This window comes from Natrix helvetica (assembly GCF_964273705.1).
Source record: "Natrix helvetica genome assembly, chromosome: 12".
Classification (NCBI taxonomy): domain Eukaryota; kingdom Metazoa; phylum Chordata; class Lepidosauria; order Squamata; family Natricidae; genus Natrix; species Natrix helvetica.
In genome coordinates this window covers 15630055-15645820 of record NC_138556.1, presented here as the reverse complement: position 1 = coordinate 15645820, position 15766 = coordinate 15630055, and the positions used below count along the sequence as shown (strand labels likewise).

Sequence of the window (15766 nt, the reverse complement as noted above, 5' to 3'; positions counted from 1 at the left end):
GACTAGCCATGCCCAATTTGTGAATTGAACCAGTCTCTAATCAGAATTCGGTGAGGTTTGCACCCAAGTACATAGGAATGTGACATAGATGTCTTCTTTGATAACCCATGTAGATTAATTGTGTTAAGCATATGCAATCACATATTCTGTTCCAAAGGATACTTTCGGGTGTCTGTTAATTCACCTGTTAAGAGACATTGTGCAACCACCTTTATTCCTTAATGAGTTTTTTTTTTATGAGGATAGTGGCTGGTGAATATGCAGATGAAAGAAGCAGTAAGAAAATGATTGTGGGAGATTTTCCCTGGACTTTCCTTCTCCTTTAAAATTCCGTGAATGAGATGGGTTCAATATTTCTGTAGCCTGGAAGCATCCGAATCTTACATGCCCTGGCCTAAGGACATTTGCATGGAAAGCTTCAATGAATGTTAAGATTCCTGATGGTCTGTAATTTAGAGCGTAGCTACAATGGTGCAATGGATAAAAGCATTCAAAGCTTTAGGCATTTATTTCTTTAACCAGATGTTTGAACTCAGCTGACCAGTGTGGCCTATTTGTTTCAAGGGAAGTTGTATGTGTGCTTAAGATCTAAGATCAGATTTGGGAGATGGAAAATGTCAGAAATGAGCAAAATATCAATCATTAAGAGGAAAGGAGGACAGTTGTAGACAAAGACACTTTGGTCTAGTTTTCTCCAGTTCTTTCTCTTCTGTTCATCTGTCTCCAGGTATTGGAATGGTAATGGGGATGATGATGATAATGTTTTGAGACCATCTACCTCCCAAAGGACTTTGGGCAGCTGTATCCAAATTCAAAACATCTGGAAGACTAAAACAACTAAATGTACCCCAAACCGACAAAAAACTAACCAACTAACTAACAAAGTAACCCCAGACTTGTGCAGGGCCACATTTTAGTATCATAGCCTGACAGAGCTAGTTATATAAAATTGCAACAGCAGGTAGAATAGAGACAAGCAGTTAGAGAAATGGGGTGCAAACACAGTTTAACAAATGTAAATGCAATGTGTTGGTAGACTGATAAGTTGAAGTTACAATTTCTTTCTAAAGAAAAAAAACCCCTTACTATTCATGAAAGAAAGCCAACATTTGGGTTGATAAAGATTTGTCTAACTGTGCAGTTTATTCCAAGAAAAGTTTGATGAACATGGGCAGAGCTGACTGATGAGAGGCAGCATTTTATTGATGAAGAACTAATCCTGCTTTACAGGGCGTTTCATGGGAAATGTTTATTCATATATGCTGGGCAGATCAAAACCTGCAATTTCAAGGAAATCAGTCTGGATGTACTGCCTGTCCTTTCATTGGAATTCTTGGGAACAAATATCCTCATGTTTTTGTGAATATCTGAAAGCACAATTCAGGAGGTACACTTCCACAGATCAAGGCCTCATTTTAAAATAGAGAAAACACCTGAACATTATGATTTAGAATAGCAGAGTTGGAAGGGACCTTGGAGGTCTTCTAGTCCAACCCCCTGCCTAGGCAGGAAACCCTACACCACTGTAAACAAATGGTTATCCAACATCTTCTTAAAAACTTCCAGTGTTGGAACATTCACAACTTCTGGTGGAAAACTGTTCCACTGGTTAATTGTTCTAACTGTCAAGAAATTTCTCCTTAGTTCTAAGTTGCTTCTCTCCTTGATTAGTTTCCACCCATTGCTTCTTGTCCTGCCTGAAGGTGCTTTGGAGAATAGCTTGACTCCCTCTTCTTTGTGAGATATTGGAAGACTGCTATCATGTCTCCCCTGGTCCTTCTTTTCATTAAACTAGACATACCCAGTTCCTGCAACCGTTCTTCATATGTTTTAGCCTCCAGGGCCCTAATCCTCTTTGTTGCTCTTCTCTGCACTCTTTCTCATGAAATGATAGCAGTACAGATAGTCCTCGATTTGCAACTGTTCATTTAGTGACCGTTCAAAGTTACAATGGCACTGAAGAATGAGAGCTATGCCCGTTATTCACAGCTACGACTTTTGCAGCATCCCCTGGTCACATGATCAACATTCATTCAGCTGTTTGGCAACTGCTTCATATTTATGACCATTGCTGTGTCCCCAAGGTCACAGGATCCCCCTTTGCTACCTTCTGGCAGGCCAAGCCAATGGGGAAGCCAGGTTCACTTAACAACCGGGTTGCTAACTCACCAATTGCAGTGATTCACTTAACCACCGTGGCCAGAAAAGTTGCAAAATGAGGCAAAGCTCAACAAAGTTCTCACTTAACAACAGAAACGTTGGACTCCGTTGTGGTCGTAAGTCGAGGACTGTCTATAATGTCTTGCTGGTGTGAATCTCTTCAGTGTTAACCTATTTTCTGTAGACAATCACAGTGTGAGTAGGGAAGATGTGAGCTCATCCATGACTTTGCCTAGAATGTATATTGACCAGCTGATGTTCTGTAGCTAGAACATCAGCTAGAATGTCTCCCCTGTTGCATGACTGCCCTAGAAGTGGGCCATTTAATTTTTAACATGGTGCGGAATGTGAAAACATGTGTTCTTACATGACAGTATGTTTGCTTTCTGTGCATAGATTATATCCATGTAAAGATTCTCTTAACACTTTAAAGAGCCTATTTAAAACAATCTAGTCTTGTAGTGTGTGTCAAACGCTCAGGCATTTCTATAACAATGCACATTAGCATTTATTTTTAAAATCTCTTTATCACTTCCAGCAAATTAATTTACTTTGGGGTGTGGTAGGCGATTAATCATTAACTGCTGAATAGGCTCAAATGTCAAAACTGCTTAACCACTCCCTTCTCCTTTTTGATGCAATCCGTCCTATGAATCACTGCTTTGCAAGATGATTTGATACAGTGCTTTTAAAGGAGGTTGAAAAAGGGAAATTCTATTTTTTTAAAAAACTTCCCAAATAAGGATAGAGTCTTACAGAAATTTAGGATGCTGAAGCCATAGACATAGACATAGGTTGCATGTCTGATATTTTCACCATGGTTATTGATAGACATCAAAAAGAATTACCTGTAGAAACATGTACTTTGCTGCCACCAAAATATAAGTGAATAATAGCAACTATGTCAGTGATGGCGAACCTATGGCACGCGGAGCCATTTGTCAGGGCATGCGAGGCGCTGCCCTGTCAGCTGGCCAGCGCGCATGCGCATGCTGGCCAGTTGAGTTCACCCTTTTTTAAAGCCATTTTTCGCCCTCCCCAGGCTCCAGAGGCTTTATAGGAGCCTGGGGAGGGCGAAAAGAGCCTCCCTTGCCCCCCACTCCCGGATGCCCTCTGGAGGCGTCAGGGAAGCCTCCGGACAGTCCCTGAAGCCTTCGGCGCGCTTAAAACGACCCTCCGAGCAAACCGGAAGTGACCTGGTTTGCTCGGAGGGTCGTTTTGAGCGCTCCGAAGGCTTCAGGGACCGTCCAGCGGCATCCCTGACGCCTTCAGAGCGCTCAAAACGGCCCTCCGAGCAAACCGGAATATGAATATGAACACTTTGGCTATTAATCTCACTCTAGTGGAGGAATAAGAAGAAAAGACCCAGTGCCGCCAACTGACTAGGAATGGTGAAAACAAATTACCGCTGGGAGCAATGTTTTTTTGAATGTTAGCATTTGATGATTGTCACAAGACACTGGGATTTCCAAGAGGCGCAGAGCCCAAACACTCTGGCTTTTTGTGCTGGGGAAAGTTTGGGAAGAACTCTTGGCAAGGAAAGCATCCAGCTGTCTGGCGGTAGCTGTCACTCAACTGATCCTGACGTAGCTTTGAGAGTGGCTAATATCACTTTGCCTGCTAGAATCAGCTCAAACCCACATGGCTTACTAGAGGCCAGCATGGAGTAGTTCTTATCCTATGTCTCGCTTACCGAGGTGACAATGATTGCGGCTCAGATTAGCAGAAGTTTGCATCACCGTGAGTACTGGAAAACAGTGGAAAGTTTGAACCATATGTACCATCAAGTAAGTGACCGTCTCATTGTTACGGATGGGGTTTAGTGTTAGATCTCGTTATTCAGAGATCGCAACCTCTTTGCCAAGATGGCAGTCCTGCTTAAGGAGTTGGTTGATTCAGTTGCAATGGATTGTACCCAAAGGGAATATTGACACATGTTATGGGAAAAGTACGGAGTATAGTTTTAATGGAAGAGAATGGTATATTTTGGTGTGTAGCAACCAAACTGTGTCAATTATATTCACTATCATTGTGGGTCTTGAGTGTTCTGGAAGTGAACTATAGGTTTGTGTTTGTTTGTTTGTTTGTTCTACTGACAATTTTGGAACGATGTTTCCCAGTTCAGATTGGCAGAACCTAATGCTGCATGGAAGGATATTAATATGCTCCGATTTTTCATTAAAACGATACGGCATATTTAACTCTCTCTTAATGACAGAGGATGCTATTTTTTCCCAGTATTAATTTCGAATACGTACTTGCCTCAAATGGCTACCCTGCAGTGTGTTAGCTCTAATTTTATGGGATTTTATGGGAGTTTCAGGGATTAAAGACTGTGGGGATGCCCCAGATAGGGGAAAAAACATATTGCCTTTTATTGCAAAGTAATTACTGTTGAATGCAGTGGGACTTATTTACCGAGACATCCAACAGTCTTATTAGATTATAGCTTTATTGATTAGCCTATGGGCCATATCAAAGCACAAGCTTCAAACACATTTATTTTTTATTTTTTTTAGTTTGTCACTCATGTACAAGATAACAGGGATAAGAATAAACATGAATAAGAACACAGGAAATGGGTACAAATAAATGGGGACAGTAGGGCAGGGACGTTAGGCACGCTGGTACGCTTATGCACGCCGCCACATATCACCAATAAAATCCTATACAAACAATTTAAACTAAGAGTAGGGTAAAGTACAATAATTATAGGATAAGATACAACATAACTTAATACATAAATATGTAAAATAGAATAAAGTGACATAAAATTATATTTCGGTGTCACCCTTACAATCTGCCCCACGTATACAGATCTCAACCGAACCAATTTGTTTTAAGTATTGTTCTGTGTTAAATGTTATTTTCAGATTCTGGCTGCACATAGACTAAATTGTTTTGATATGGGGATCCCAATGGGTCCTTCGTTGGGTATATGGACCAAGGTCCCTGTCTCTCACCCCCTTATATGAGCAACAGTCCAATAGGATGTGAGCCAGGCCTTCTACCTCTGCCGCTCTGCAAATGCAGAGATGCTCATTGTAGGGTATGGAATAGAATCTCCCATATCTGACCATTGTGTCAAGCTGTTCGAATCTCGCTCGTGTAAATATCTCCCTAATACCAGTCTTGTTATATTGTGGGGTTCTCTTCTGGGTCCTTGATGAGCTTCCTGTTGCCCTAACAGCTACAGAGAAAACGTTGTATCTTCAAATTGGACAACTTTCTAGTTGGACTACAGAAGAAGTTTTATTTGACAAAAGTTTTTCCCCCTAAAGATTTATGTAAGAAAGTGTGATGAAAATGCAATAGTTCTTCTAATGTTTCTAACGTTGATCTGAGGGTAAAACTGTTCCTTCTAATGATTTGTCAGGTTTTTTTTTTAACATCACATGTCTTGTTTTTTCATTGAGAATAAGGCAGTCCTGGATGCTCCCAGGATAAATTAATATCAGCAATGGGTGTTCTCCGTCTTAAAAAAAGGGTTGCAGCTTAAATTCTAATATGACTTCTTTTGTGTGGGGCTTCAGTTTTGCTTTCCCTATTCCCAGTCTTCTAGATACATAGTACAGTCTTTTTCCTGTAAAGGTGGCAAAGTAGTAAAACACATTTTTTTAAAAAATTAGTCATGTAGAAATCTAACAGTAGAGGAAGGACTATTTTAAACTGCAGTGCACTCAACAATGTGAAAAGAGAGATAGGTTAAAACTTTCCCTCCTGCTGCATTCGTTTTCTGTTTGCAAAGAGACAGTGGGGTACTGCTTTTTCTTCCTCCTTTTCTCTACTAAATTTGGTACAGATTTGCTAATCTTCTGCCTTCCTGTTCTTGCAAACTTAGCAAGTTAGATATCTGAGCGTTGCGATCTGAGCAAGGGTGTGCCATAATTGGTGTTTCATCCAGAAATGTGTTTTTAAGCTTCTTTTTGACATAGCACTGTTTTCTTCTGACGATGAACTGCTTCCTCTGTGTACAATCTAGCATGAAAGGATAATCATAGTGCCATAATTATGCCAGGCCAGTGATGCTGGCTGGGGAACTCTGGGAGCTGTAGTCCACACATCTAAAAGTGGCTAAGGTTGAGAAACACTTGGCTTAACCTCTCTGTGCTAGACTGGCTCCGTTGATATTTTATTGCTGCCAAAACTTTTCTTTACTTCCTTAGCGTTCTTTGCCCTCAAATGGCCTAATTTCTATTAAATGTTCAGGGAAGGCAGGTTTTGGAAGACTGAAGTTTATTGAGTCAAGAAAATAGAGGGAGGGGTATGTCTGTATATGTTCCAGCATAACAGTGAAACGCCTCTAGCAATTTCAACCAAATGTGGTACACAGATAACTTACTCTCTGGAAAAGAATACGGTGGGGATAAGACACCCCTAAAGCCCCTCGGGGTGTGTTGTCTGTTAAGATACAGCCTGTTGTACCTTAAAATGGCTTCTACTGTATGGCGCAGTAGAGTTCCCATGGTAACGGCTTCAAAGTATTCCACAAGGGAGCTCCCTTTGGTAAAGGGGAAAATCCAACATTAGAAATTACGTTTGGTCCAGACATTTTCCCCCTATAAATAAATACCCGGGCAACGCCGGGTTATCAACTAGTATTGTACTATAAAATGAGGTTAATCTTGTTCTGAAAATCATGTTTGGAAGGTGTAAAACAATATAATTTGGACACGGAAACCAGAAACCAAGCTGAAATCGCAATGATAGTGCTGTCAGGTGCTGGATCCAGTGGGCTTGATCCCAAAAAATTATTCATTTATTTTTCATGTTGGCAAGAGACCTTCTCTGATTGCTAGGAGAAAGGGAGACATTGGCTGAAACCCAGGGAAAGCATTCCCAATGTATTCATTCGTGCTTAATTTGGTATGAAATGTTGTTATAATGCTGCTTTGGACTTGAGTAGCTGAGGATACATAACTGCTTTTCTAACAATAAGGTTTCAGGATCTGTCCTGATTTTATATGAAAACAATGTACCTAAAGTATTGAGTACGAACGGTAAATATTTATTATTCAGTTGCATTTGTTACTAGCGTTGCTTTTTTAAATCCAAAATGATGGTTTTTTTTTTTAAAAAAAGCAATGCCCTTACACTCTTGCGGTGTTGTTGTCGTTTTTTCAATTGACCTGAGAAGCGTATTGCACCCTGTTTTTGAATTTAATTTTGAGTTTAAAAATACCTATTATTACCACCACTGGTGCCTTTGAGAGATGCATGCCTCAAGTGAGTCTTATGATGTGAATGTTTTGGTGGATAGTTTGGTCTGGTGATTTGCTCATATGATCTCAGATTAGATCACGAAACGCAAGAAAAAATTGCTTCAACGCTCCTGTTGTCTCTGTGGAACAGAATCCTGTCAGTGCTCTTTTTATCAAAATTTAATGGGTTCACAGTTGAAAAACTTCAAAGGCTGTCTCATCCTCTGGCTGTTGCAAGGATTTGTAATCTCCACATATGGAGGTTAAGCGAAGAATACTAGAGGCCATTTAATTATTATTTTTTTTTGGGGGGGGGGAATCCATTTGTGTAATAGAATAGAATAGAATAAAATAGAATAGAATAACCGAGTTAGAAGGGACCTTGGAGGTCTTCTAGTCCAACCCCCTGTTTAGGCAGGAAACCCTACACCACTACAGACAAATGCTTTTACAACATCTTCTTAAAGACTTCCAGTGTTGGAGCATTCACAACATCTGGTGGCAAGTTGTTCCACTGATTAATTGTTCTGTCAGGATTCTATATATATTACTTATATCAGGTTGTCTTTCCATGAGATAACTTAAAAGAGTTTTTCAAGCCTGTGTTATATTTCTGCCAATTAAGAAATTGAAGTTTCTTGAAGTGACTTCTTAAACTTCTAGTGGATGTTATATTACCTTAAAACATGCTCTTTTTCCCTTCAATTTTTTTCCTTTTTCAAGAAAAGTCTTCCCATTCTTTGAGGAGTAGATGGTAGCTTTTTTTCAGAGGAATAAATATCGTTTTCTTTTCTATTGCAGAGCAGGTTAAAGTCTGAGGGAAAATCTGTCCCATTCAATGGCTATTTGGTCATGAACCACCTTGAGTTACAAGCATATAAAAAAAATGGCAGGATAAAAGTAAAACAAAATATTAAAAATATTTTTACAACTATTTCTCAAGCTTAGGTTTTGAAGCAAAAACCTCACGGACCCTTTGCAGGACATTGCTATCCAAGAAAGCAGCGGGCACTATAGGCAACAATATAAACCTAAGTTGGATCCTCTCAGATGGAATTGGTTGAAATTCAGGTGACATAAGAGAAAACAATCACAACTCAGCCAACTCCTGCAGTTTAATTATTAAGAGGATTCTTTGCCGCGGTTGGAGTATTAATGCAGAAACCCAGGTGATCAAACGTGCACCCTTAACCACCACGAGCATCTGTTGATGGCAGGCCTTATTCCTTTAAATATCTCACGTAGTGGGCGCAGTGGGTTTTGGTTGTCTGGTTTCTATGGAGACGTGTTCCCTTGGTCCTTGTTGTTGCAACTGGTTGAGGTTGTGGTTTTCCCAGCAGAGATGCACAAGATTCCGATGTTGTAGCATTAGAACAATGCTTCTCACCCTTGGCAACTTCAAGAGGTGTGGATTTCAGCTCCCAGATTTCCCCCAGCCAGCATATGCTGGGAGTTGAAGTCCACACGTCAGGCAAGGTTGAGAAACATTGTCTTAGGTCAGCGGTCACCAACTGCTGGTCCGTGAGAAAATGTTGATGGTCCGCAGAAAAATTAATTGCATTTTTTTATATTGCACTAAATCAGGGGTCCTCGAACTACGGCCCCTGGGACGGATACGTGCAATGAATGTTTTTGTTGCTGCAGAGAGTCTCCCTCTTCGGGGTCTTTTTGTCTGGGTTGGAGGGGGGGCAGATATTCCAACTTGGGGTCCTGGTTTGGGCGAAGGCTGGAGGGAAGTGCTGCTGATGGTGAACAGCCGGAGGGCCTCGTTCCAGTGGGACTGCATCATAGCCTGGAACTGGCTGACCAACTCAGCCCGCTGAGCCTTCAGGCTCCGGTCCCTGGCCTTGCACTCCCGCAGGTCTTCCCTATGCTTGGAGAGCTCGTAGTCCTCAGTGAGGTGCTTCTGCTGAGCCTCCTTCTCGGTCAGATCCAATTTGAACTGAGCCAGATGTTTTGCCAACTCTTTCTCATGGTGGCTGCTTAGCTCCAACAACTGCTTCCTGTTGGGGCCCTAAGGAGCCCGGGCAGGCAGGTGAAGAGTGGCTGGGAGGGGAGGGGCGAGTAGAGGCCAGTGAGGCGCTCCCTGACATGAATGACATCAAGTTGGCCATGCCCATCCAATCACATGACCACCTAGCCACGCCCACCCAGCCGGTCACTAGACAGATCATATTAGTGGTCTGTGGGATTTAAAATTATGAATTTATTCCTCCCTAAAGTGGCTTAGATTACTGGTGAGAATGGGATTGGCAATTAATATTAGCAATGGTCCAAGCGAGCAGGACTTTGAGATAGTGATGTAAGGCTCCACATGTATTTTGTTATTGGTATTGGATGTTTCTTGGATTCCCCCCCCCCCCTGTTTTGTCCCAAAGATGCTTGTGGCGAATCATAATATGAATGTGGCAAGTCACATCTTCTCTTCTTAACATATTTATTTTTCTGTTGTCACCAAAGATAAAATACATGACGGGAAAAATGGAGATTCTCAGTCATCCAGGTTCATGGTTATCCCAAAAGTGTTTTTTTCAATTTTCTGGTTTTTCTTTGAAGACTTTTCACTTCTCATCCGGGAAGCTTCTTCAGCTCTGACTGGATGGTGGGGAATGGAAGGGTTTGTATTCCTTGCAGAGAGCTGGTCATTTGCATGCTTTTTAGAGAGTCGTTGAGACCACTTGGAGGTTTAATCTGTGTCCTCAGGAAACAAGAAAATCCAGTTGCCTCTTGAAAAAGCACCTTTGGGACAACCATGACCTGGATGACGGAGAATCTCTCTAGGCAGTTTTCTTGTCCTGTATTTTATCTTTGGTGACAAAAGAAAAAGAAATATGTTAAAAAGAAAAGGTGACTTGCCATATTATTTTCCTAGGATTATTACATGTAGCGTTGATCCTATGGGTAGGTAAATAAGACTGCCTTGAATGCCAACTAATTTGTAAAGTCTGTGTAGCTCATAGTAATTAAGCTTTTGGGTTTTTTTATGGCACACAGCGAGCCGAAAACTCTCTGTAACAGCATGACCTGCAATTTCTTTTAGAAAGGTTTTAATTTCTTAGTTCCCTCCTGCCATTCTATGTTTCAAAATTCCCAGAAGGTTAAGAGAGATGCAGTAGTGGCAGATATCTGAAGGTTCGTTCTCCGAGTTTCTGGGTTGGTTTTCGAACGTTTCATTACCAGGCTAAGTAACATCTTCAGTGGACTTTAAGGGATGACAGTGTCAGTGTTCTGCTTAAGACATATTTCAGTAAACCTTTTCGCTCCCAAAAATGTATCTCAGTACAGACGTCTTTTAGCTACAAAGGAGTTTTAACATCCATTAATAAATAGAAAGAACGAAAGGTCTCAGAATTTTGGTGTGTGGGCTTAATCCTTGCTAATGTTTGCTGGGCCTTTTGGATGGGGTGGATGTATTTTGTTGTAGACTTCACTTGTCTCCTATGCAATCCAACACATTCTTGTTCAGTTTCTTTGCAAACTGAGCTTGAAGGGGAGATGTAACTCTTGAGTTTGGGTAAGAGAAAGAGGGAATCTTTTAAGGGGATTTATCTGGAAAGTAAGGACTTGTAGATGGACTTTTGCCCAGACAGTGGGGCGGCCAAATTTGGTATTAATTAAGGGAGAAAAGGATCAATATTGACTTGAGAGAAGAGCTGCAAATGTTAGTTGATTAGTGTTAGTTGGTTAGTATTATAAATCCCTTAAAAACAGATAACTGTTTTAATTGTTGTTTTTTTAGTATGCAAGGATTTGGATCCCTGATTCAGAACTAGTGTGGAAGTCGGCAGAACTTTTGAAAGATTATAAACCAGGAGACAAAATCCTGCGGCTTCAACTTGAGGATGGCAAGGTAAGGTTAATTCTACTGTTACATTTAGTAAGGTTTGTTATACTGTTATACTTTAAAGTATCCTTAAAATAAAGTAAAAAATAAAAAAATAAAAAAGTACTTTATGTAGTACCTACCGTATTTTTCAGAGTATAAGACACACCAGAGTATAAGACGCACCAAGATTTTGAAGAGGCAAATTTAAAAAAAAAAGTTTTTGCACTCTGTATACCTCTCAAAAACGGCCCGTTTTTCGTCCAAAAAGGGACATGCATAGCCTTTAGGAGGCTTGTAGAATGGTCCTAGGGGCTGGGGGGGGGGGAGGAAAAACAAGCAAAAAACGGCCCGTTTTTCCCTCATTTTTGCCCTCCCCAGCCCCCAGGACCACTCTGGAAACCACCTAAAAGGGTATGCACAGCCATTTTTGTGAAGGGGGCGGGGGTTTGGGAGGCAAAAAAATGCTGTATTCAGTGTTTTCACCCTCTTTTTTTTTTGAGGGAAAAAGGTGCCTCTTATACGCTGAAAAATACAGTAAATACCATAACAATCGACTTGAGAAAAAAGTTTGTACGCTGCTATAGAAAAAAATTGTATCTTTAGGATCTCTCAAGTTTCCTTTTAATTCACACACCTAAGGAACGTTGTTGGGGAAAAAAACTACAAAATGTTCTCGAAATGTAATTTAGGTTTTTTTTTTTTTTTTTAGGATATTGACTATAAACTTGATGCTAAGTCTAAGGACCTTCCACCCCTGCGAAACCCAGATATACTTGTGGGTGAAAATGATCTGACAGCACTTAGCTATCTTCACGAACCGGCTGTTCTCCACAATCTCAAAGTTCGATTTATAGACTCAAAACTCATTTATACATATTGTGGTAAGCACAGACCCTCTGGAGTCTCCTTCATGTTATTCCTCATTAGTAAAGGTTCCCCCTTGCACATATCTGCTCGTCGTTCTCGAATCTAGGGGGCGGTGCTCATCTCCGTTTCAAAGCCGAAGAGCCAGCGCTATCCGAAGATGTCTCTGTGGTCATGTGGCTGGCATGACTAAATGCTGAAGGCGCACGGAGCTCTGTTACCTTCCCACCAAAGAAGGTCCCTATTTTTCTACTTGCATTTTTCACGTGCTTTCGAATTGCTAGGTTGGCAGAAGCTGGGACAAGTCACGGGAGCTCACTCCGTTATGCGGCGCTAGGGATTCGAACTGCTGAACTGCCGACCTTTCTGATCGACAAGCTCAGCGTCTTAGCCACTGACCCACTGGGTCCCTATTCCTGATTAATGTTGGTAGGTAAATGGCACACTCCAGTCCAAGAATAAATAAAAAATGCAGTTTTGAAAAAAAAACATAATAATATTTATTTCACAACTATGGGTGCCCGAGTGCTCTATATCTTCGCTGGTTGCGTAAAACCACAATGATGCAATGTTTTATTGGGTTTTTCCCAGTCTTGGCATGGGTTGGTATCAAGAAAGTTTGTAGAATAGATACAATAACTGTCACTATATATACACAGGCATCAAGCTTACCTGAACTTGTCAGATGCTGTTTTAAACTTTACTGTCTGATTATTGAGCAAAGTCAGGTGACACAGCTGTGTTCTCAGTTGTCGGGATGATCTGTTTAAGCAGTATGTGCATCTGTGACAGTTGTGGATCTTTCATCAGTTTCTTGGAAGTTGGTGCAACAAGGGAAGTTCTTTTTTTTAAAAAGGGAACATCTTAAAAATGCATGAGGATTAAGAAGAGAGTCCTTTGGAGAAGGGCGGCATATAAATCCAAATAAACCTAAACCTAAACCTAAGAGATTTAAGCAGAGGGCAAATTTTCTTTCAATTTTACTAAGTTTTTCATATGCCTGTTCCCTTCTCCATAGATTACGATTCCTGTTCTGTTCTTTACAAGTCTTCTTGATTTGTCCTTTGTATTTCCAATAGCCACTTAGCCATTTCAATTCTTTCCTGCCTGGTCCTTTAGTTCCCTCTAGTGTCCATTAGCAACCTCCACCAAGCCTCCTCATATGGGTTTAGTTCTTTTTTAAAAAATCTCTCTTTAGTACAGGGGTCTCCAACCTTGGCAACTTTAAGCCAAGAACTTTAAGCCAAGAACAGAACAGGAATCGTAATTCTGGACTTCAATTTCCAGAATTCCCCAGCTAGCAAATTCTGGGAGTTGAAGTCCTCCAGGCTTAAAGTTGCCAAGGTTGGAGACCCTGCTCTAGTATATGATTTAATCACATACCTATTTTTCAAATCTTACAGCAAAAATAACCAATATTACAAATCTCACTGATCTGCCAATCTGTTTAGATCTTCATCTTTTTGCTTTTTGCAAACTGTATATTGTTTTTAATTCTTAAATCCCCATGTATTTATTTTTTAAATCCAGACAAAGTAAATTCAGGTATCTAATTAAATCCACTATTTTGAAGGTCTCAAATATTCAGTGGCTAAGACACTGAGCTTGTCGATCAGAAGGTTGGCAGTTCAGTGGTTCGAATCCCTAGCGCCGCATAACGGAGTGAGCTCCTGTTACATGTCCCAGCTTCTGCCAACCAAGCGGTTCGAAAGCACGTGAAAAATGCAAGTAGAAAAATAGGAACCACCTTTGGTGGGAAGGTAACAGCGTTCCGTACACCTTCTGCATTTAGTCATGCCAGCCACATGACTTCGGAGACATCTTTGGACAGCGCTGGCCCATCGGCTTTGAAACGGAGGTGAGCATCATCCCCTAGAGTCGGGAATGACTAGCTCATATGTGTGAGGGGAACCTTTACCTTTAATATCCATAAAGTAGTTAAATTGAACAATGTTTTTAGAAAGTGAGTTAGAGCTTAGTATCCTTACTAAAGTGTCCTTATCAAAGGCTCTGTTGGTGCTGAGAGTATAGATTTGGGCTCCTGGAATTCAAATCCATGGGAAACTAGTCTTTTGTGGTCTCCTCATGAGGAGTTGGCGTTCAGAGCCCTTGTGGGTGATCTCCTGTTCACTCCTTTGAAGGACTGGTCTACCTGCTGGTCCTTCATTCTTCGTAATAGTCATTGCTCGCTCTTGGAGATGTCTCTAGTCAACCATGACTCACACTGGAAGCCGAGCCTCCCACAGATGACCACTCAAATTACATTCTATATGATATCGGCTACGTCATTTAGCCAATGCACTGACAAAGTGAAAGGGGAAACACTTTATTATTGTGGTGGTTGGAGCTCAACATGGGCGAAATCTTTCCTGAATTAATTCCACTGCTTTTCCTGTCTTTGTCATTATGTTGTTTTAGGTATAGTTTTAGTTGCCATCAATCCTTACGAGCAGCTGCCTATCTATGGCGAAGACATCATCAATGCTTACAGTGGCCAAAATATGGGGGACATGGACCCCCACATCTTTGCTGTGGCTGAGGAGGCATACAAACAGATGGCCAGGTTTGTGGGACCGGGGTGTTGGCTTTTCACCAACTAGCTTTGTGGAATGAAGGGGGTTGTTGTCATAATAAATATAGTCGTTGTGGCTCGTCGGCGGCCAGCGGAGCGAGCAGCAGACTCAGACGAGGAAGGAGTGGAGGGAGAGCCTGGGCTAGCTTCGGAGCGTTTGGAAGTCTCTAATAAGGAAACAGCATCAGAGACAGACACACAGCCAGGACCTTCCATCCTCCCCCAGGTGGAGAGGCAGCTGTCTTCGGGGCCTGAGCTGAATGAGTAACAGAGGGGCCCCATACCAGATGCATGTATGCGCAGAGAGGAGAGGAGAACAACGGAAAGCAATAAGCCGGCTCTCGGGGAGAGGCAGATGTAGATGATAGCCAGCCCCTCCCTGGCTGGGAAATAAATAGGAAGAGTTTGGGAGTGGCCAGTTGTGATGGCCAACCATTCATTTCTAGCATACAGCAAGCAATTCGGACGTCTTAGCTAAACCCAGGTTTATTGGGACTAATCACGTTTGATTTTTATTTATTTTTTTGTTTATCCACGTGAATAAAAGACTGTTCCTACCCTGTTTGAAAAGGGGTTTGTTTTTACTCACAAGTAAGCGGCTTATGATTACTTGCTAAGGCTGGGTCAGAACAAAAGTCATAAGGCAGGTAGCTCTTGACATTTCTTCAGAGTCCCTTTGGGGAGAGGGGGCGGTATAAAAATCGAAATAAAAGTAAAAGTAAAGTAAAAGACTGCTTGAAGTTACAACAGCCCTGAAAAAAGTGAGTTAAGCTCATGATTTAATCAGGGCATCCGTTGGACGTGTTCTTCGCACTTGCGGCCATGGTAGGGTCCCCCTGGGTCATGTGATCAAAATTCAGGTGCTTGGCAACGGGCTCGCATTTATGAAGGGGTCATGTGACCACATTTGGCAACCTTCCGATAAGCAAAACCAATGGGGAAGCCAGATTTCTTTGAACAGCCTGAACAGCTGAGCAACGGTGCTACAAGGAAGGTGGTAAAAACAGGGCAAATTCATGCAGCTGTCTAAATCTATGGTGGCCGACCTATGGCATGAGGGCCACAGGTGGCACGCGGAGGCCTCTCTGCCAGCACGCGACCTGTCGTCCCAGCAGAGCTCCACCGTGCATGCGTGCGCGTCTC

The 15766-nt window shown here is 41.7% G+C and overlaps 1 protein-coding gene across 2 annotated transcripts in view; it reads left to right on the top strand.

Moving 5' to 3' along the window:
- MYO5A (myosin VA) overlaps window positions 1–15766 on the top strand; it is a 65619-nt gene that overhangs the window by 3826 nt on the left and 46027 nt on the right. For both annotated transcript variants that reach the window (XM_081964531.1, XM_081964532.1), the window contains exons 2-4: window positions 11101–11211; window positions 11897–12068; window positions 14470–14614. In XM_081964531.1, coding sequence (XP_081820657.1) covers window positions 11101–11211; window positions 11897–12068; window positions 14470–14614 — 428 coding nt within the window. The remainder of the gene's footprint in view (window positions 1–11100; window positions 11212–11896; window positions 12069–14469; window positions 14615–15766) is intronic.